We start from the raw sequence: 24,524 nt of genomic DNA on the forward strand, positions 1-24,524 counted from the left end.
GCAAGGGCAGAATGCGTTTGGGTTAGGTGGTGCGATGCCGCAGTTGTTCCCGGGGCATACAGGGCCTGAGCATGGAACGGCACCGGTGCTTACATGGTACGGCCCGCAGAACCACGTGCCGTACGGGTAGTAGTAGTAACCTTGCATGTATTGGATACATCGGGGTGGAGTGTTGCATGGAGGAGGGAGCAGACGCCCGCAGTTGCAATCAGCCATGTTGCCGCAGCAGGGGCTGCAGCAGGGACTGCAGCATGGACCGCAGGGGCCGGGACAGGGGCAGCAGGGGCAGGGGCAAGGGCAAGCCACGCCCGCCAGGGTCTCCAGGATTGGAACGCAATCTGATAGGCTTTTCGACGCCGCAGTACATTTTGACAACCCACGATCGAGTCGATTTAAGTTTATTTCTGAAAGCGTCTTTCGCCAGGTATCTACAGTTATTACATGTACGTTTGTCTGTGCTTTTTCTAGTGCAGGACAGGAGGCGCTCTTGACGATAGGGAAGGCCATAGCTTTTCGGACCTTTGTTGCGGAGGGCCTCTTCAGAAAGGCCTGCAGGTTAACTGTAGTCTCCATGAGTTTTCGCCAGCCGTTCTTAACTCTGACGGCAGCCGCTGAAAGGACGAGTTCTGTTTGAGACATCAACCTAAAACCTAATGTCCTATTACTTTATATCCACTTACTGAGTCGTGGTCTGTGTAATACTGGCGAATATGCCTTGTTTGAGCCAGATGCGGAAGTTAAGTTCGGTTTTCAATCATTCCTACTATTACATTTAATTCAACATGAATTATTGTCTAATGTAAATAAAACCAAATTTCAGCGCTAGATGTTTATTAGGTTTATTAGGTAGGTATCTGCATGGTTTCTATATGGTATATTTGATTTGATTATATTTGCATGGTATATTTAAAGTTGAAGTTTCTAAATGCATATTCTTACAAACTTACGTGTTACAAACAACTGCACAGTAATTAACCGTGATTTTGTGACTTACTAAGATATTAAATTCCGTGTACCATTCAAATATAACCAGCATCTATTCAATTGACAACCAAATTTTAAGTTGTCAGGTCCACAATTTCAGGCTTTGAATGGATATATCTTTTGGCTACACCTGAGCTTATACCACGTGAGCTAACATTATCCCAGCCTTTAGTCGAGTAAATCGATTTAACAGAGTTCTTATGCGAATCTTCACTTTCGGCAGGTGCATCATTGATCGGCGATTCAGATGCTTTCGGAGAATAGCTCCAGCCGGTTTTAGTATAGGCATCAGCGGCGTAAGGCATGCAGAAATTTGAGTGTAAGCCTCCAAACCAAACACAGGATCCTTGATTACAGTTGTACTGGCTACTGTCGGACTTCATTCCCCACGATCTGGGAGGATTACACAGAGAGCACCCAAGTAGTCCGCAGCAGCAAGGTCCGCAAGGGCCACAGCACGGGCCGCATTTACTGCAGAGCAAGCTGGGGTTGGGCGGCGCGATGCCGCACGCGGTACCAGGGCAGACGGGGCCACAGCACGGAATGCCGCCGGTGCTCACATGGTATGGCCCGCAGAACCACGTGCCGTAAGGGTAGTAGTAATAACCTTGCATGTATTGGATGCATCTGGGCGGAGTATTGCACGGAGGGGGCAGCATACGGCCGCAGTTGCAGTCGGACATGTTGCCGTAGCACGGCCCGCACGGCCCGCAGCACGGCCCGCATGGCCCGCATGGCCCGCAAGGTCCACATGGCCCGCAAGGTCCACATGGCCCACATGGGCAAGCGAACATAGTGTTCATAAGGCCAAGCGCTGGACTAACATCTGATCGCGATTCTTCAGGCTCCGGAGGGGAGTCTTCGTACCGACGTTGTGGTAGCAAGTTGGACATAGAACGTGCCTTCAACCAGTCGTTTTCATTCTTGCGAATCTTGCACCGATTTGGGATGGCCGCACATGATTTACTTGCGATGATCCCTGTATGATTCCCTCTCTTCGGGAGGGTAGTGATTGTAATAGAAGGCTTAAGTTTATAGAATGAAGGTTCAAATCCGCTTCCCGCGTTGACATTTGGCATGCTGTTTGGGACTTTCTCCAGTTCGCAGGCTGCTGCTGAAAGGACGAGTTCTGTTTGAGACATAAACCTAACACCCTTTCAGATTAGGTATCTATGCAAATGGATTGGCACTAATTTTATGACGGATACATTCACTCAGCTCAGATGCCTCATGATGAAGATTATTAACGAATGTATATTGACACGAATGATGTTCCATTTATTACTTGTACATATCGTTTTGAAATAGCGTAGGTAAGTACTAAAATGAAATAAATTAAAAGAGTGCTCCACGCCAGCATAAGTATAAGCATAAGTATATTTAAGAATATTTTAACATTTTTAACCCTTTAATTCACACTTAGAACCCTAAGAGTCCGCGGCAAACTCGCTTCTCCATACAAACGTAGTTGCGCTCTCATTTTAAAACGACCAGTTAGAATGCTCTGAAACTTTTTACGTACGTACAATAGGATAAACTATAAAGGTATATCTATGCCTGTTATAGAACGAAACTCCGTTTCCTTTTTGTATGGGAAGTGAAATTCAGCCGAGCCTGCTGCGGACTCTATGAGTTAACGTGATCGACTAAGAATGCCTTTGAGGATTATTGTAGTTTAGGAGTTGACCTATTTCAGATAGGTATTGTATGAAATCTGAGACGCTCTATTTTCTAGTCAATATATGATGAAATTCTGCAAAAAAAATTAGGTACCTACTTACCTACCTACACAAAAAAAAAATTCATTAGTGATTTTGTATTATGCAGAAACTTTTACATACGATACGATGCTACTTATGTATTAAAGTAACTAGTTAATAATCTGTGGATATTACGCTAGCGAATGGAATCGTCTAAAATTAACACACTTAACTATTTGTAAACTGAATATTAAATTTCATCTTTGTTATGAAATAGTTAAATGTATTATTGTTGGTGCCTATCAAAATAACAGAATAAAACTAATTCAACTAGAATACAAATGCAGATTTATTTCCAGAGTTACAAAAAAAAATTATCATTACCTATTACTATCACCGTATCTGTAAATTCTTTAAAATATGTATCACCAAGGGAATAACGATTTCACTTTCGGGTCTTCCAATATTTTAGTAGATTTAGAGCGTTCTTTGCAGTTTTCAGTCGCATTTACGGGTGGTTTCGAAGCGGGAAATACTTTCGAAAACGGTTCGATGATGCTTTGCATGACTGCTGGTGTATCGGCCTGCGCGGGGGGGCTCTTAGTTTCAGTCTCGTTTCTCTGCGCCACACAGCCCGTACAGTCACAGGGCGCATGCTGCGTGGTCCATTGTGGGAGCGTCGGAGCACTTAGCGAAGTGGGCATTTTAGTTTGCGGAGGGCTGATTTGTACTGGAGGGAAGGTGATATGGTAGCCTGACCCACCAGGCATAGGGGCTTGAGCTGTGCTCCCGGGCACACCGAAAGGTATAGGCAGACTCGATTGTCCCATAGGTTTAGGTTGACCCCAAGACTCCTGTACGGGTGGGAATATTCCTTGTGTGCTCACAGGAGGCCCCTGTCCGACGAACTGTGTATTGGATATGCCAGGAAATCCGTAGGAAGCTGTTATATTAGGAGAATTTGCCCATGCGGGAGCTGCTCCTGCAGGGCCTGGACCGAAAGGTTGAGGGTTGCAGATGCTGCACGAAGCGAGTCCACAGCAGCAAGGTGCGCACTTACAAAGCAGGCTAGGGTTGGGAGGCGCGAGGCCGCAGGCGGTGCCGGGGCAGACGGGGCCGCAGACTGGAACGGCACCGGTGTTTACATGGTACGGTCCGCAGAACCACGTGCCGTACGGGTAGTAGTAGTAACCCTGCATGTATTGGATACATTTGGGCGGCGTGTTGCATGGAGGGGGCAGTAAACGGCCGCAGTTGCAGTCCGCCATGTTGCCGCAGCAGGGGCCGCATGGACTGCAGCACGGGCCACATGGGCACGGGCACGGGCAGACTACGTTCGCAATGCTCTCAAACACGGTAGGGACGAGGATGTCAGAGCCAGCCCGATCCTTTGGGAATTTAGACACATTGTCGGGCACAGTTTCGATCCCAGCCGGTTTCGCGAAGTTGGTAGCCGATCGGGCCTTCAGCCAGCTGTCGTTGATGAATTGTACTTTGTCGTCAGTCCGGTTTCCGCCGGTTAGCTCGAAGCAGGACACGCTTTTGTACAGCGGGGCTGCTGCGGTGTGCGCATCCCTCTTCAGCGTCGTGATTGGGTTCACCTTGAACAACGGGAATCTGAACTTGGCCTTGAAGATTTGTCGCAACGTTCGCTTCTTCGACACAGCCGCTGCTGAAAGGACGAGTTCCATTTGAGACACAGCTAACCTAACACCTACTTAAATTGCAATCGAATGAAATTAATGAATCAAAACAGGACATTATCCCATCATTGGTAATTATTTATTCTTGGTAAATAGTTAGTTTTTTTAGATTAAGTAGGTATAGGGTATAAAAATACTGCGGCTGCATAGAAATAGTTTAATACCTAATATAATAATATGTAGATAGAAAGCTTTTGTATTTGACGATTCAAAATTAACGTCATTATTTGAATTAATTCAAAATTAATTCAAATAATGACGATAAAAAACGTAAACGATCTTTATAGTCAACTAAAAAAGGATTTGCTCGATCGAAATAAAACATTTGAAAAATCACCCTCTAAACCGTGGCACCCTCGAGGCACAGAGGAATACTTTCGTTTATCCAACATCCATTTACCTATCTGGACCTACACGACGTGTCCACTAGAGTTTTTCTTCCTTCTTTAAGTGACCATTTCTTTTGATCCATGAGAGGAAGGAAATAGGAGCCAGCTTTGGGCCTAGCACGGATCCTTCGTTGTTTCACATCTCTATTTTCCTCTTTCATTGCCTCTTCCTGATGCGCCAGCTAATCGTGTTCATAGATAAGTTTAAATTAACTGCGTATTATTATCTGTCCATCTGGTTTCATGTTTATTGTGATGGATAGCTAATATTTTGCCAAATTGTGACCACATCAAAGAAAGTTATTTAGCAAAGCAGTTTATAGGTAGTATCATCGTTTCGCCCCGTTCGATCGTAATTGTAAGTCTCATCCAATTGTAAGTATGATGGGATGGGCACGGGAGTGCCAACCCCAAGACGATTTGTTATATTTTACCGTTAACAATATGGAAATAGTTATACAGTGTGTGGCCTATAACGCGGGCGAAAAATTAAAACGTAGATTCTGGTCCTCAAACTAGACAATTTTGTTCAGCGACTTTTAAAAATAACTTGTGGTTTGTATTTTAAAACACTTTAAAATTTAATCGAACACGCAATGTATTACGAAATTGATTATGCCTGTACGGTGACAAGACTGACGGGCAATGTCAATTAGACGGAATTTAAAGTACATTGAAAATATTACCTATTTAGTTTGTTTGAAAAAGGGACAATTTTAAGACTACATAATTTCAAAAAGTTGTTGAACAAAAGTTTTATTGTTTGAGGAGTAGAATCTACGTTTTAATTTTTCGCCCGCGTTATAGGCCACACACTGTATAACGCGGTATTGAGTAGGTATTGTCACAGAATAACTAATAGTACTTGGTATTGTGTAGTGTAGATGGTCCGACGATCTGGTTAAGGTCGCGGGAGCCGACGGATGAGAGCGGGTAGGCCTATGTCCAGCATTGGGCGTCTTTCGGCTGATATGATGATGATGATTCTGTAGTTACATATACATATGTAGGTATATTCTTGTTTCGGTTGTTTTTCTCTCATCAATCACGTCTTACGGTTTTGACTTTAGGTACAGTCAGCAGCAGAAATTGTTGCGAGCGGGCGAGGTGTTCAAAATGAGCTTGACGCGACTATATTGTTAAGAGAATAATTAGAGCGTGTCAAGGTAATTTTAGCAACTTCTGCTTCTGACTCGAGATATCGAGAAGAAATTAAGTCACGAATAACTTGTTTTGAAGAATGGGACGAAAGATGATGATACCCTCTATATCTGTTCATGTTCGTTTCAAGGAAACGGGAAAAACCCGGTGAAAGGAGGCTTTACAGGCGGGTCAGATTCTGGTGGCGTCTTTTTGTCTTTCTTTTCCGGTTCCGGTTTAGCTTCACTGGTTATCTCCACAGGTATAGTTTCGGCTGTCTGCACGTTCTGGTTGGTTTGAGCGGGTTCAGCTTGAACAGCTTCAGCTTGGACAGCCTCAGCTTGGGCCGGGGCAGCTTGGGCCACATCAGTAGCTTGGACAGCCTCAAGTTGGGCCGGGGCAGCTTGGGCCACATCAGTGGCTTGGACAGCCTCAACTTGGGCCGGGGCAGCTTGGGCCGCAGCGGTAGCTTGAGCGGCGTGGGACGCATGACTCCTAGCTACGTAAGCCATCTGCGCGGCCTGGTTGCTCCACGTCGTAGCAGCTTGGGAATAATTTAAACTATCCATAGCATATTTTGCAGTGGCACTCGTAGCATTATTTAAGCCCTGGGCAGCAACATTCACGCCTTGAGCAGCAAGGCAGGCAGCACAGCAGCAAGCTCCTTTCGAGATCGGACAGCATTTAGCGTCATGGTACGGCCCGCAGAACCAAGTGCCGTAAGGATAGTAGTAGTATCCAGTCATGAACTGTAGACACTTGGGCGGCGTGTTACAAGGTGGCGGGAGGCAGCAACACGGTGGCTTGCTTGAATAGCTACGCTTAGATACAGTCATGGTCGCAGTGAGGAAGTCTGTGGCTCGTAGGATTGTATGTAGAGTTGGGATATAAGCGCTGGATAGTCTCGGGCATGATGAAGACCGCTTTAGACTTCCGCGCCTGGTTGCCGATGGCTTCACCAGGCTCTCTAATTCGAACGACTTCCATCCATCCATTATGCTTGCTTCAGCCGTGGCTGCAAAAAATTGGACGCTTTTGATCTTCATTATTTTTCCAAAATACACTGGGATTCGGTTCGCGACGCGATTTGCCGGAGTCAAGGAAATCGGTGTAGGTAGGTACAGTAGGAAAAAAAATAGTTTTAGTTTTACTTTGTGTATATTCAATTGTTTAACACGTTGGCTCTCCTCTTTACTGGGGCGCGGGAGCAACACTTTAGGTGAAGTAATGGTGGGCAGCCAACGTGTTAAAAAGGTCAGGTCACACCGAATGCGTGTGCCTAGTTGTGCAAGCAAACGTACGTGTTCCGCCGCGTTGTAAAATATGAATTCTTATAAGACCTGTCACACCGTTTGCGTAACGTGCGCGTAACGCGTGACGCACGCAATGTCGCTCTGACGAGACAATTTTGCATGCGTGAGTGGAGCGGCAACGCACACGCAAGCGGTGTAGCTCGGCCTTCGAAATAAAATGAACATGAGTGACGAAAGTAAAATGTACCAACATGGCTCAATCTGTTCTTATCAGCTTATCACAAATTAAAGTGTACCTCACGCCAACATATTTATTACCTACTAATAATTCATTTAAATCGTCAAATTGACAGTGTACAAGTAAGTGCAGTCAGCAGCAGAAGTTGCTAAGCGGGCGAGGTGTTCAAAATTACCTTGACACGATCTTAGTCTCTTAACAATAACGTGTCAAGATCATTTTAACACCTCGCCCGCTTTATCAATTTTGTTCGTTGTTCGAGAAAAACCCTAGTAGACGGAATAGTCCCTATGACGGAATTAGCCACATTGACCTTACATAAATTTTCGCTAAGCTTGCTTAAAAACTTATAAGTAAATGTTTTTTTTTTATATCACGTCGGTGGCAAATAGGCATGCAGCACGCCTGATTTTAAGCAGTCACTGTAGCCTATGGACGTCTGCAACACTTTAAAAACCTGTACACTCCTTTTTTAGGGTTCCGTACCCAAAGGGTAAAAACCCTATTACTAAGACTCCACTGTCCGTCTGTCTGTCTCCAGGCTGTATCTCATGAACAGTGATAGCTACACAGTTGAAATTTTCACAGATGTAAGTATTTCTGTTGCCGCTATAACAACAAATACACAATGTTTATATTGTACCATCGCCCACACTGTTAACTGTCTATCGGTGGACCTTATTTGATTCGTTTTGTAATAACCCACCCACTTTGCTGTTTGTACGTCTAGCATTCGACCAAGGATTCATCCCGTCCATCCATTCTGGGATAAAAAGGAACTACCTATCTTAACTACCATAAGTACCTATATATGTCCTTCCACGGAACTCGGGATACGAAAAAGATACCAAACTTGGGTTGAGGTGTATACCTACGCCATGAACAAAAGACTGCGAAAATAGCAATTTTATAAAGTAAAAAAAAAATACAAAGTGACGTTTATTTGCTTACTTGACTGCGTGAAGGTTGACAGCGTACGTCAACTACTGTAGGTACAGCTTAGCAATAGTTGCTAAGCGGGCGAGGTGTTCAAAATGATCTTGTCGCGACTTTATTGTTAAGAGAATAAGAGCGCGTCAAGTTGGACTGTACACCACCACTGTACTCTTGGCGTCAAAACCTGGGCCGCTCTACCTGATTGTTACAATTACTTAAAACGACATGTCAGTATTTCTGACAGACTATTGATATTTTGATAAGCACTGTGTAAATAAAATAATTATTAGTCAAACAAAAAATTTATATAGCCCACAAAAAATCATGTAAAAAAGAGCAAGTAAATAAATTAAAATCTAATCGATCTTGATCCCACAAGCATGCGCCGCGGCGTGGTTTGCGTGCCTTAGAGTCTGGGCCTTCGCTTCCTTCTGAGTCTTTCCCCCCACCAGTGCTTCGTCGGCAGCTTCGCATTTTTTCGGCGGACATTTAGGGGGGCAGGGGCACGGGCAACATGGCCCGCAAGGCCCACACGGCCCACAGGGTCCGCAAGGCCCGCAGGGTCCGCAAGGCCCGCAAGGCCCGCAGGGGCATGGGCATGGGCAACGGCACGGCCCACAAGGTCCACAAGGTCCGCATGGTCCGCATGGTCCGCAGGGTCCGCATGGTCCGCAAGGTCCGCAGGGTCCGCATGGTCCACATGGTCCGCAAGGTCCACAGGGGCAAGGCCCGCACGGTCCACAAGGTCCGCAAGGTCCGCAAGGCCCGCAAGGTCCGCAAGGCCCGCACGGTCCGCAAGGGCAAGGGCAGCCGCACGTCGGGCAAGTGCAATCTTTGCCATCCTTTTTCTCAGCATAGCACCGCACCCACACCGAGGGCCACGTCACTCCGCGGGGCAAGGCCGCTACGTCCGCTGCCCGAGTCGCCACTGCAAAGGACATCCATGCTATATACTCGTCTATCAAAGCCGGCTGGCATGCTATTTGAGAAGAACGCGCGATGTATATAGCGTGGAAGTCCTTCGGCGGCCACCGTTCTCCGAAATAACATACCAGCGGCGGTCGGAAGACATTAAACGTCAGGTTGACAACGTCAAAATGGAAAAATGTGAAACGTTCGCTTTTTAAAAAGGGTATAGTAGAGGGTAGGAGCCTAATGAATATCGGAGATGAATAAGCATGGAGCCTATAATAAAGAACACTTAATTGTATATTAGATACCTAAACATCAAATCACACAAGGCTACATTTCTTACCTGTAAAACACGTTCGTACGTCTATCACTAGCTTTCATACTACAGTTTCTAAGTATCTAAATTACTAATTAATGTTGTACTGTAATGGCGAGATGTAATGAAGCTATTTAAACCCTATTTGACTACTTGTTTTCCCCATTTTCCCATAAGTAAAGTTCCCTTCGTTCGTCTGGCGTCGGCAATGGCATGATTTTCCTCGAGCGTTTAGAGCTCCTACATTTTAACATGAAGTATGTTTTTAATGAAAATTACGATTGCTACATGAAATAGGCTACACGGAGGATAAGTGTACTTACATAATGGCGCCTGGTTGTTATTTTTATTTGCCGTTGTAACTACTGATCGCGTTTTTATGCATTTCAAAAGCGATACTTGTTTCTGGAGGGCGGCGTTTCGCAAAACTAGAGCCATTTTTACTGGAAAAAGGTATACTGTAAATTTAACTGGCTATTTTGAAATGGTACTTGAGAATTTTGAAAAATCCGGGCTATTTCATTTGAAAACTATGGCCATGACAGCGTGTGAAGCCGAACGTTGTGTAGGTGTGATTCAAATGAGGAATGTTCGAATGGAATTCTTCTTTTTTCTTCTTAGTTCAAATTCAAATTAATGTCTTGCCAGTGACCAAAGTTATATTGGTTAAATTATGCTGGCTACACACGTATTATAACTATATACATATCGTAGCGATTTCAGACTGTGCAGATAAATCGAAGGTTCCTAGTGTCTCCACACGCCTCCGATATCCGCGTCGATCGTCAGTTCTCCGCAGAAGCTCACGCAAGAAACATGTCATCAAAACTAATACGTTAGTTAAGTTTTCTTAAATTTTCTAATGTACACGCAACTTTCTTATTTCTCTCATAAGAACTTTCTCCTGACAATAACAAACATAAGACAAAAATAATTAGCGAAATTGGTCCAGCCGTTCACGCGTGATGCCGTGACCAAGGGAAATAGGGATTCATTTTTATATTTTTCATTATTTACTTGAAGAATGAACGTGCGCACACAAGTAAGTTATAGCTGGTCAACCAAATCTTGTCAGTAAAAAAAGGCGCGAAATTCAAATTTTGTATGGGACGATATCCCTTCGCGCCTACATTTTTCAAATTTGCCGCCTTTTTCTACTGTCAAGATCTGGTTGACCAAGTATACGTGAAATACTGCCGAAATGAGCGATCGCCATCCACACGCAACGATAAAACTGTGCAAGCGCAATCGACAACGATTTATTTAATATAATTTGCAACTGCCACCGATGAACGATAATCGAACGATATTGTCATACACACGGTAGATAAATCTGCGCAAATCGGACTACACAGATTAATCGCTACGATTTATAATTGGAAATTAAACGAACTTACCTGTAAGTGAAGTTCATTTCAATTATATTAGCTGCACAAACTTCGAAATGATATATAACTATGTAGTACGCGCTTATCATTTTAGCCTATTCCATGAATGTTACAGAGAGGCAAAGCCAAAATTAAAAATATGTATCTGATTTATGAACGTAACTCCTACGTTGAACGGTTCCCGCGCTGTCAACTGTCAATGTCATTTAGTTTAGAGTAACAAGCCAAGACATAACACTTTCACTGCCAGTAGCCCGCTAGGGTTCTCTATTCTTAGGTACTTATCGCTACAAAGCGGAAAAAACATATAGTATCCGCTATGCTTGTAGCTCACGCTGGCAGTGAATATGCCAATAGATGGAACAACTTGGCCCCCAATTCAGCAAAGCCAATATTACCATAACTTTGACAGGGATTATAGGTACACGAATCCCTGGTTGTCTCAGGACAACGTGGGTACTGGGTGGGATGGGTTATCATTTCGAAGTTTGTGCAGCTAATATAATTGAAATGAACTTCACTTACAGGTAAGTTCGTTTAATTTCCAATTATTATTACGCTGCACAAACTTCTTCAATGATATATAACTATGTAGATGTTTAGAGATAAGTATTCAAAGTTTGTTTTGGCTTTGTATTATAACAATGAAATCGTTGATTAACAATGATTTATTATTTCATTTTAAATTGGGTACCTTTTTAGTTATCTGTAACTATTTCCAAAATATAGGTAGGTATGTATATTTAGTTTACAACATTATTTAGAGATCTAGTGATATCATTTCATCAAACTGTCTATCGTATAGTATATAGATAGTTGAAACAAAAATAATTTGATCCTTATTTAGTAATAGGTAAGTATTTTCATTTATACCACCAAATACCACATAAAAACTTAATTATTATAGGAATATCAAAGAAATCAAAGGATAGCATGAGATGCAATTATTGGCGAATACAACAACTAAGTATAAGCAACTCTTGGCAGTGTGTTGCTGGTTACACCTTTAAGTAACACTTATTTTCTCATTTATCATAGTAAGGATTTACCAAAATTATTGGATGGAACCATGATTATGAAATTGAGAAATATCATTAAGTACAAGAATCACTCCACCTTGATGTTTTTCTTCCACTAATATTAACTCCTAAACGATTTACGGTTGACACCAACACATAACAGGTTAAATAGGTGGTGAAAATAAAAATAAATCTTTTAAGAATTGACTTAATCCCTCTACAAATCGTTTGGGAAGTGATTTTTTCATGATTTTGAGGGCAATAAATAATCACTAACAAGTTAATAACTACCATCACGAATATTATTGTTCATTATTTATATATAGGTAATCAATGTTTTACACCTCATTCAATTTAAAATTAGTGTTTTCCCTGAAAAAAATAATGCTATGGATAGCATGGGTTGCTGAAATTTATCAATAAGAATAACAGTAAAGTTTGATGTTTTATCAAGGACAGGGTTTTGCACGTTGTGTACAATCACAACAGCTAATAAAAGTGATAAAGTAATTTCTTACTTTTTCTTAATACTGTAATGAATAATTTTCATTAGTTGGTGACATTGTTAATCAATAATTTAAGACCGATTAAGGGTACTAGGTCACACTTTAAGGTTGAGTTTTGTGTAATCGAAAAAACGTTCTTCATAAAGTGTTCAATTCTATCATTTGAGGAGAGCCTATTCTCCAATAAAAGCACAAGAGCAGATTTACAATTATTTACACATCTATACCTAGCTCCCTCATTACATAAGTAATGCTATTAAAACGGCAAGCACTTCTGAAACAGATGCCATAAAATAATTAATGTAATTATTTTTACATAACATACACCAGTATTTCAAGTGTGTGTGTGTGTGTGTGCTTGACGGTGTAGGGCGCAAGGGATTACACTGTACTGTACTCCTTTCTCCTCTTCCTCTTCTCCTTCAGTGATGGCTGATGGCACTTCCTGGATAACACTAGGGTAACCAGGATAAAACGCTGTTGAAACTTGAAACCAGTTAATAAAATATGCTTTTATATATGAGAGCTGGGGCGCAAATCTATACAATTATATGTAAGTACATAGGTATGCATATAAATATTTCGTAAACTGAGTAGTTACAATGACCGTGCCTTGATGCCTTCTACTTTTCCTAAATTTTAATACCTTAGATTTCGTTTCAGTTGGAAGGAAAACATAGATAAAATATTTTTTGCAAAAGCATCTAAGTACTTATGTAGAAAAAAACATCTGGGTTACTTCACCAGGATATTTGTATAATATCCAATAACTCGGTAGGTATATGGATTTCCAAAATGTTGTAAGAAATTTCAAATTTAATTTTCGTTAAATCTGAAATCTTACATTATTTTCTCTCAATCAGCTTATGACACTTGAAGCACATATAGCATTTAAGTAGAATATTGTAATGTCTCTTTTCACACCACTGCTAATGTTCCTAGACATAAAAATACTGTATTTCATTTCACCGGTTTATAAATAATTGCGATAGCTGTGTTGTCTTCTCTCAGATGTATCTCAGTGTGGTAAACCGGAAAAGAGGGTCTTTAAACATAAACAAGACCACCATAACCTGAACAAAATTAATGTACCTAATGCATTCTATTAGGCTCATTTAATAATTTCCACACGGGTGTAAGTGTTACTGTAAGTAATTAAATATCTGCAAAAAATATATATTTATAACCCTTTATTTTAATTAGCCATCAATATACGAAATTCAGTATAGGTACTTTTATCTATTCAGCTCTTTAAATACACACATAACCATATTCATTGGCCAAACTTGTAGCTATAGGTACAACAACCCATTTATATGAGCAAAGTTCATTAAAACTAATAACAATGCGACCAATATATAAAGGACTTTATCTGTTGTTTAAGTTTGTATTTGTCCTTATCGGCTAAAGAAATAATTCTAGTATTACCCAGCTTTCTGAGGTAAGTACTAAGGAGCTAGTTTCATTTGATTATAGCTGCATATAGGTAATGGTATCAAGACTAATTAAGTGTATTTTGTATATGTATGCACCTACATAGTATAAAAAACATTTATAATAATGAGCTTCAACAATAGATATATAATCTAAACAATTGCTCATTATGTGACCTCTAGATCTTAGACACTTCATGAAAGGTCTGACACATATCGACACCTAGTCTAATAGTCTAATAATTGGACTTATGTTGTCATTACTTCATTAGTTTCACAACAGTTCCAATTCCCTGTTGACAACCTGTCAGATCCCACGGCTCAGATTTGAGCCAGAACGCTTATGGGTGACGTCACACCTGGGAGTTGACGGGTTAAACTGCTTAGTTGCAATAAATTGACTTCTTAAATATATAGGTATCTGTATTTATTTCTCTTAGGATTTGGTAGAGAAAATATTAAAGTCAATATTAAACTGTATAAAGTGTACATTATTTTATAAGAACATCATAGGCATATACACACAGTATATATCACAGTCACATAGTTTTCTAGTATTTGACTATCAATTTCACAGAATTGATCATATTTCGGAATTGTAACCTTCGGTATTGGCACTGACAAAAATTTAATTTTGTATGACAAAATCCTTGTAAATATTGAATATGATGTCACTGCAATTAAAGAAGTGTATTTAAATAAACCACAGCTTTTGAGAATTTGTTCTAAATGAACACAGGCTGTTGTAATGTCACTTGAGTGCGACCACATTGCGACTGCAGAGAGGAAAGTGTTGCTCCGCTTCTTTATCGCTGCTTTTGACCAGGGTTTTTGTATGTTGTAATGTTAAATGAATACTTTATTATATGAAACAAATACAAGTAACAGCAAAACATACATTGGAAAATATGATTGATAATTGAGCCCTTGAAGTTGAAGTACCGGGCCGTAAGCCATTCGTTTTTCTGCTAGATTTTCTTATAATATCACTTGTCGACAGCGTGTTTAAAAATAAAATAAAAAATCTCTAATGCCATTTATTGTGCTTTAGTATTTAAAGGACCACTGCCTTAGCGAAGATTCTCAGTGATGATAATCACACAAAAGACGGTCAGTCACTTAAAAGCGACACCAGCTTGTCATAGCCGGTTTCAGCACAAAATTGATTGAGAGCTAAATCATCACAGTTAGCAAACAAATACTTAGCCTTGTTCCTTACTGACAAGCATCTCACCAATAGAGCACCAATAAAATTTTTACAGCGCAGATTATTTTGCATAATCTTGTTTGGGTCATACTGGTTTTGTAATGTTCTTAATTGTACATCTGAAAACAAACAACGAGGTTGTCCTATTAGGATTTTTCCATATCCAAATTTCTGGTGCCTCCGTCCCATGATGTCAAGATTTACTCGCTTAATTCCTTGCTTGCTGAAATAAGAATAAATGTTTTAATTCACCTACTTGAAGTCATAGTACATACCAAGAGACGGCCTAATTTTGCATACCACATTGATTAACTCATGGGGTTAAGAGCCGTGTCTAGTCTACAAAACCCAGTTCTAGCAAGACTTGTGGCCTTCCACTGCCATTGGCAGGTAGGATATGAGCCATATCTCAGTGCTGTTAGTAAGGAATAAGTGACAACACCACAATGCCCCAAAGATACTGGCATTGAATGCACCTAGTATTAGTATGTGAAAGATTGCCAAGTCCAAATATCATCAGAGATACCTAGGTTAGTACTCCAAAAAGCTTAGTATAGCTATTTTGCAAACAGATGCACCTAGAATAGTGCTCCAGAATGCAGTACACAGCTCAGTCATCATGTGCAGTTAGCAGACAGACACACCTATAATAGTGGCCCAGAATGCACAGTGCACAGCACAACCACCGTGTGCAGGTAGCAGACAGATGCACCTAGAATAGTGCTCCAGAATGCACAGTGCACAGCACAACCACCGTGTGCGGTTAGCAGACAGATGCACCTAGAATAGTGCTCCAGAATGCACAGTGCACAGCACAACCACCGTGTGCAGTTAGCAGACAGATGCACCTAGAATAGTGCTCCAGAATGCAGTGCACAGCTCAGTCACCATGTGCAGTTAGCGGACAGATATACACCTAGCTAGAATAGTGTTCCAAAAAATCCAGAATGCACAGGTTAGCACAAACGTCGAAAATCATGAACAAATATTTCTTACCTTGCGTTTATTTTCTTTCGGAATTTTAGATATGTACATTCGGTCGCTGGCGAGCGAGGAGGGCACAGATTGCTTTTTATACGCCACGCGAAAATCGCTTTTTTCTCTACGCCGCTGGCGGAGATGGAGATGATGATGCTGCTAGATTCTTATTTTGATATGCAACATGTCCGGGTGGATAGTCATGCTATCCACGAAACGACGCCGCCTTTGACCTTGGTCGCGAAAGTAGCATTTTCTTCTTCAATCTTCTTGTATTTTCTTCCAATTTTGTAATTGGTCGGACTGTCGTACACTAATATTTTATTTTTTCACATATTTATTATATATTTACTATTATTTCCTATTAAAAAAGTTATATTTTATTAAGCCCTAATGGTCTAGGCTAACATGAATAAACACAATGACATTGACAGTTGACAGCGCGGGAACCGTTCAACGTAGGAGTTACGTTCATAAATCAGATACATATTTTTAATTTTGGCTTTGCCTCTCTGTAACATTCATGGAATAGGCTAAAATGATAAGCGCGTACTACATAGTTATATATCATTGAAGAAGTTTGTGCAGCGTAATAATAATTACGTGTGTAGCCAGCATTAGAAGACCTTCTTTATTAAGTAAGGCAGCATATTCACGAGGGACCTACGTAAAGCCGGAAATATACATGCCTGTAATACGGAACAGAAAAAGTAACTGACACATTTGTAAGTTAAATTAGCATGCCATTTGCGTCCTTACATGCAAAGAGTAACTTACATAACCGAGTCGGAAATCATCCGAACAGTAAAAAATCTTAAAAATAGTAACTCTACTGGACCAGATAATTTAAATACTAGATTCTTAAAAGATAATATTCACTTATTGTGTTCCCCATTGTCCATAATATTTAATAGTTGTATAGAAAAAGGTATTTTTCCTGACCTGTTAAAAAAAGCTAAAGTAATAACCATACACAAAAAAGGAAGTCGCTCTGAACTAAATAATTATAGACCAATATCCCTGTTATGTGTCGTCTCAAAAATACTAGAGAAATGCTTAGCTGAGAGATTAGAAAAACACTTGACAAAACACAACATGTTAACTACACAGCAATATGGCTTTAGGAAAGGAAAAAATACTTCAAATGCTGTAATCAATTTAGTAACGGAAGTAATGTTTAATCTAAATAAAGGTTATAAGTGTGGCGGAGTATTCTGTGATCTGACAAAAGCATTCGACTGTGTCGATCACAGGATACTTCTCGACAAACTAGAATATTACGGAGTTCGTGGCTCTGCTCTGAATCTCTTTGAGTCATATTTAACTAACCGCACTCAATATGTAGAAATATCGTATGTAGATTCTGATAGCGTAGCTCGTTCTGAAGAAGCTGTAGTAAAATACGGGGTCCCTCAGGGCTCTGTACTAGGTCCATTATTATTTCTAATTTTCATAAACGATTTACCCCAATCTCTTACCTATGGAACACCTTATCTATACGCTGATGATACCAGTATCATTTTGAATGCGACCACTACCCATGAGTTCAAAGTAATGATCAAAAAATGCTGGGAAGAAATCGAAAATTGGTTTACTGTCAATGGCCTTAGAATCAATCATGAGAAAAGTTATTACACTATATTTCGACGTAGCCCTAAAAGTACCGACTTCGACTGTGATGTACCAATACAGAAGGCCGAATGTATTAAATTTTTAGGGGTAGAACTCGATCCTTATCTGAGATGGAACAACCAGATAGATTCCACATGCAAAAGGCTGGCTAGTGCATGTTACTCCTTAAAATCACTTTCGAAAGTAGCCGATGTAACTATACTTAAAACTGTATACTTTTCCTACTTCGAGAGTATTATCAGATATTGTATAGAAGTATGGGGTAACGGAACGAACATAAACTCTATACTACTCTTGCAAAAAAAGGCACTACGAATTATTGTGGGATCTAAACACATACCAGTCACTCATCACAATATGTTTATAGACCACAAAATATTTACAATTACGGCATTGTATTTATATCGAATATGCGTTTATATGTATGTCAATCAAAATAATTGGAAATTAAACGAACTTACCTGTAAGTGAAGTTCATTTCAATTATATTAGCTGCACAAACTTCGAAATGATAATTTTAACTTGTAGTACGTGCTTTATCATGTAGCCTGTTCCATGAATGTTACAGAGAGGCAAAGCCAAAATTAAAAATATGTATCTGATTTATGAACATAACTCCTACGTTGAACGATTCCCGCGCTGTCAACTGTCAATGTCATTTAGTTTAGAGTAACAAGCCAAGACATAACACTTTCACTGCCAGTAGCCCGCTAGGATTCTCTATTCTTAGGTACTTATCGCTACAAAGCGGAAAAAACATATGGTATCCGCTATGCTTTTAGCTCACGCTGGCAGTGAATATGCCAATAGATGGAACAACTTGGCCCCCAATTCAGCAAAGCCAATATTGCCATAACTTTGACAGGGATTATAGGTACACGAATCCCTGGTTGTCTCAGGACAACGTGGGTACTGGGTGGGATGGGTTATCATTTCGAAGTTTGTGCAGCTAATATAATTGAAATGAACTTCACTTACAGGTAAGTTCGTTTAATTTCCAATTATTATTACGCTGCACAAACTTCTTCAATGATAATTTTAACTTGTAGATGTTTAGAGATAAGTATTCAAAGTTTGTTTTGGCTTTGTATTACAACAATGAAATCATTGATTAACAATGATTTATTATTTCATTTTAAATTAGGTACCTTTTTAGTTATCATTAACTATTTTCAAAATATAGGTATGTATATTTAGTTTACAACATTATTTAGAGATCTAGTGATATCATTTCATCAAACTGTCTATCGTATAGTATAGATAGTTGAAACAAAAATAATTTGATCCTTATTTATTAATAGGTAAGTATTTTCATTTATACCACCAAATACCACATACAACTTAATTATTATAGGAAAGAAATCAAAGGATAGCATGAGATGCATCTGTTGGCGAATACAACAACTATAAGCAACTCTTGGCAGTGTGTTATTGTTGGTTACACCTTTAAGTAACACTTATTTTCTCATTTATCATAGTAAGGATTTACCAAAATTATTGGATGGAACCATGATTATGAAATTGAGAAAAATCATTACAAGAATCACTCCACCTTGATGTTTTTCTTCCACCAACTCCTAAACGATTTACGGTTGACACAACACATAACAGGTTAAATAGGTGATGAAAATAAAAATATATCAATACAAATCTTTAAGAGTTGACTTATGTAATCCCTCTACAAATCGTTTGGGAAGTGATTTTTTCATGATTCTGAGGGCAATAAATAATCACTAACAAGTTAACTACCATCACGAATATTATTGTTCGTTATTTATATATACAGGTAATCAATGTTTTACACCTCATTCAATTTGAAATTAGTGTTTTCCCTGAAAAAATTAATGCTATGGATAGCAAGGGTTGCTGAAATTTATCAATCAGAATAACAGTAAAGTTTGATATTTTTTCAAGGACAGGGTTTGCACGTTGTATAGGTACAATCACAACAGCTAATAAAAGTGATAAAGTAATTTTTTACTTTTTCTTAATCCTGTAATGAATGATTTTCATTAGTTGGTGACATTGTTAATAAATAATTTAAGACCGATTAAGGGTACTAGGTCACACTTTAAGGTTGAGTTTGGTGTAATCGAAAAAACGTTCTTCATAAAGTGTTCAATTCTATCATTTGAGGAGAGCCTATTCCCCAATAAAAGCACAAGAGCAGATTTACAATTATTTACACATCTATACCCTCATTACATAATGCTATTAAAAACGGCAAGCACTTCTGAAACAGATGCCATAAAATAATTAATGTAATTATTTTTACATAACATACACCAGTATTTCAAGTGTGTACTGTGTGTGTGTGTGTGCTTGACGGTGTTGGGCGCAAGGGATTACACCGTACTGTACTCCTTTCTCCTCTTCCTCTTCTCCTTCAGTGATGGCTGATGGCACTTCCTGGATAACACTGGGGTAACCAGGATAATGGATAATGGGGTAACCGCCGTTGAAACTTGAAACCAGTTAATAAAATATGTTTTTATAAATGAGAGTTGGGGCGCAAATCTTATACAATTATATGTACATATGCGTGTAAATATTTTGTAAACTGAGTAGTTACAATGACCGTGCCTTGATGCCTTCTACTTTTCCTAAATTTTAATACCTTAGATTTCGTTTCAGTTGGAAGGAAAACATAGATAAAATATTTTTTGCAAAAGCATCTACTTATGTAGAAAAAACATCTGGGTTACTTCACCAGGATATTTATATAATAACCAATAACTCGTGAGGTATATGGATTTCCAAAATGTTGTAAGAATTTCAAATTTAATTTGCGTTAAATCTGAAATCTTACATTATTTTCTCTCAATCAGCTTATGACACTTAAAGCACATATAGCATTTAAGTAGAATATTGTAATTTCTCTTTTCACACCACTGCTAATGTTCCTAGACATAAAAAATACTGTATTTCATTTCACCGGTTTATAAATAATTGCGATAGCTGTGTTGTCTTCTCTCAGATGTATCTCAGTGTGGTAAACCGGAAAAGAGGGTCTTTAAACATAAACAAGACCACCATAACCTGAACAAAATTAATGTACCTAATTCATTCTATTAGGCTTATTTAATAATTTCCACACGGGTGTAAGTATTACCGTAAGTAATTAAATATCTGGAAAAAATATATATTTATAACCCTTTATTTTAATTAGCCACCAAATTATGTCACACTAGGTGATATATTGGCATTGTATTTCTTTAAAATATACGAAATTCAGTATAGGTACTTTTATCTATTCAGCTCTTTAAATACACACATAACCATATTCATTAGCCAAACTTAAATATCTATAACTTGTAGTTATAGGTACCTATAACTTGTAGTTATAGGTACAACAACCCATTTATATGAGCAAAGTTCATTAAAACTAATTACAATGTGACCAATATATAAAGGACTTTATCTGTTGTTTAAGTTTGTATTTATCCTTATCGGCTAAAGAAATAATTATAGTATTACTAAGCTTTCTGAGGTAAGTACTAAGGAGCTAATTTCATTTGATTATAGCTCCATATAGGTAATGGTATCAAGACTAATTAAGTGTATCTTGTATATGTATGCACCTACATGGTATAAATAACATTTATAATAATAAGCTTCAACAATAGATATATAATCTAAACAATTGCTCATTATGTGACCTCTAGATCTTAGACACTTCATGAAAGGTCTGACACATATCGACACCTAGTCTAATAGTCTAATAAAAGGACTTATGTCATTACTTCATTAGTTTCATAACAGTTCCAATTCCCTGTTGACTTAAACTGCTTAGTTGCAATAAATTTACTTCTTCTATAGGTATCTGTATTTATTTCTCTTAGGATTTGGTAGAGAAAATATTGAAGTCAATATTAAACTGTATAAAGTGTACATTATTTTATAAGGACATCATAGGCATATACACACAGTATATATCACAGTCACATAGTTTTCTAGTATTTGACTATCAATTTTACAGAATTGATCATATTTCGGAATGCCTCTAGGTATTAGCACAGACAAAAATTTAATTTTGTATGACAGAATCCTTGTAAATATGATGTCACTGCAATTAAAGAAGTGTATTTAAATAAACCACAGCTTTTGAGAATTTGTTCTAAATGAACACAGGCTGTTGTAATGTCACTTGAGTGCGACCACATTGTGACTGCAGAGAGGAAAGTGTTACTCCGCTTCCTTATCGCTGCTTTTGACCAGGGTTTTTTGTATGTTGTAATGTTAAATGAACACTTTATTATATGAAACAAATAGTAACAGCAAAACATACATTGGAAAATATGATTGATAATCGAGCCCTTGAAGTTGAAGTACCGGGCCGTAAGCTATTAGTTTTTTCCTGTTAAAAAAGTTATATTTTATTAAGCCCTAATGGTCTAGGCTAACATGAATAAACACAATGACATTGACAGTTGACAGCGCGGGAATCGTTCAACGTAGGAGTTATGTTCATAAATCAGATACATATTTTTAATTTTGGCTTTGCCTCTCTGTAACATTCATGGAACAGGCTACATGATAAAGCACGTACTACAAGTTAAAATTATCATTGAAGAAGTTTGTGCAGCGTAATAATAATTATAGAAAGGCTGAAGAAACCCATCATTTTAATCTCAGAAACAAATCAAAAATTGTTCAAATTAAATCTAACTTTATCCATTTTAATAACAGCCTTAACAATATCGGAATTAAAATTTTTAATAAATTAAGTACCGACATAAAACAATGTAGTGACCTAAGAACATTTGACATAAAGGTAAGAGATTATTTCATAAATAGACCATTCTACACAATTGACGAATATTTTGCCAACGCACTTGATTAAAATTATTTTAGGAACTGTATTTGTAACTTCGTAGACTTTTTTATTTATTTTTACATCATAACTTGACATTTATACAACATCCGACATTATTTTATACCTTCATTTATATTTTTAGCTAGATTTAAGATATTATGACTGTAATGGGGGTTCTTTTTATGAGTGGGGGTTTTATTGTTAAATTAATTATTAAGTAATTGTAGTTGTAATTATTATATAGTTTGGACTGTAATTTGTAAGCTTTATGTGTGTATGTGTAGTTTTAAATTTATTTTATAACGATTTTAATTTTAATGTATTTTCAATGTTTTTCCAATTTTGTGCCAATTAAATTATAAACATAATTGAAATTGTAATGGATAATAATTAATGTAAATATTGTAAATAATTGTATATACCTACCTTGTACCTATAAAACTGTATTTGCATGTACATGTACTTAACGCAAATAAATAAATACAATACAATACAAAGTAAAGTAAGTATATTAAGGGTCGGTTGCACCAAACTGTTCGTATCGTTAAAGAGTTCGCTAAATTTTTATGTATGGAAAGTTTCATAGTAAAGCGCCGGGGCGCGCCGGCTGACGTTGATCAGTCTGTCAAATGTGGTTGGTGCAACTGGCCCATAGTGTGTCAAAGGACTGTTCCATTCCAAACATAGACAGAGAGATTCATACTATCTTTGTCTTACACTAGTACTAGCACCCAAAAGAAAAGGATGAGTATAGTTTTTTTGGTTCCTATTTACTGACAAGATTTGGTTGACCAGCTATATATGCCTGTATTTCTAAGACGTTGTAAGACGTATACACAAGACTGTAGCGGGCACATTTGCATTCTATAGTCTGTCAAACTGGATATGTCAGTAGTAGCAATGTAAAACGTAGTGATTATATTCTCTTTGATCAATTTCACAGAAAATGCAGATAAGATAAGATATAAATGACCTAACCCGCGATTATTCAAATTTGCCGCCTTTTGCCTCTGACAAAATTTGCTTGACCAAGTATTTAGTCGACTAACTTAATTCATGTTGGTGTCAAGGAACCTTTGGGATACCTTGACGCTGGTCTTCCGTGTGACACTTAGGGACACGCTGGCCAACCTCGGCCCTTGGGCACAGAATAAATAATAGTACTAAGTACAGAAGACTCGCTCTCTAACAAAACGCGTCTGTTACGATCAGCACAGATATGGCCGCTAGTTGGCGACAGCGCCACGCGCGGCTTATGGCTTTCCCCAAAATTGGGGCCGAACGGATGTACTTTTAGCTACCTGTAGCAAAGCGACGAAATCGCGGAGTGAGACACGCCTGCCTTGGGTCGATAATTTATAGACCCCTGTACCGGGTAAGTAGTTAGAAACTAAGTTTATCACCACGTAGATAAGCCCTGAAGTGCATGCTCTCAATAATTTCCAATAAAAACACTTCAACATACAATATTTACTTTATTTCCACTTGACAATACAATAACTATACGTACAGTAAGCTGCAGAGATAACTGCCGCCCCCCCTTTGGGATCAGTTATCACTGCAGCCAACTGCAGCTTACTGTATACATGAGCTGCCACCATACGATTATAAAGTTACCGTCCATATTAGGCTTTAGGACTATATTTTGATTTGTTGTCGTTTTTTTTTTCGTCAGATTTCGATAAAATATTGTTGAAAGAAAGAGTTTGCTACACTAAGTAATATACAATAATAGCGCAATTTCACCGCTTGTCTTACAAAATCTTTGTCTGAGTTGCGAATAAGTATGGTAGTTTCGTAACTAAGCGGAAAACTAGGTACAGTCACCTGCAATAATATGTTACACAACGAAGGCCGCAAAAATATATGACACGATCGTATTTGTAGAGCCATAAGAGCGTGTCACATATTTTTGCGGCCTTCGAAGAGTAACATATTTTGGCAGGTGACTGTACATATTAATATATATTTTAG

General features: G+C 38.7%; 1 protein-coding gene across 1 annotated transcript; it reads right to left on the bottom strand.

Moving 5' to 3' along the window:
- Positions 1-3,109: 3,109 nt before the first annotated feature.
- On the bottom strand, positions 3,110-10,156 carry LOC134659466 (uncharacterized). The gene is made up of 2 exons (XM_063515108.1): positions 9,895-10,156; positions 3,110-4,356 (listed from the first exon to the last, which is right to left on the bottom strand). Exons 1-2 carry the CDS (start codon positions 10,007-10,009, stop codon positions 3,110-3,112), a joined length of 1,362 nt encoding a protein of 453 aa, XP_063371178.1. The 5' UTR covers positions 10,010-10,156.
- Positions 10,157-24,524: the final 14,368 nt, after the last annotated feature.

This window comes from Cydia amplana, chromosome 25 (assembly GCF_948474715.1).
Source record: "Cydia amplana chromosome 25, ilCydAmpl1.1, whole genome shotgun sequence".
Classification (NCBI taxonomy): Eukaryota; Metazoa; Arthropoda; class Insecta; order Lepidoptera; family Tortricidae; genus Cydia; species Cydia amplana.

Coding starts and splice junctions, on each gene's coding strand:
- LOC134659466 (XM_063515108.1), bottom strand. CDS start 10,009: ATGGCTCTAGTTTTGCGAAACGCCGCCCTCCAGAAACAAGTATCGCTT. Junction 4,357..9,894: donor TAACAACCAGGCGCCATTAT/GTAAGTACACTT, acceptor TCGTCCTTTCAG/CAGCGGCTGTGTCGAAGAAG.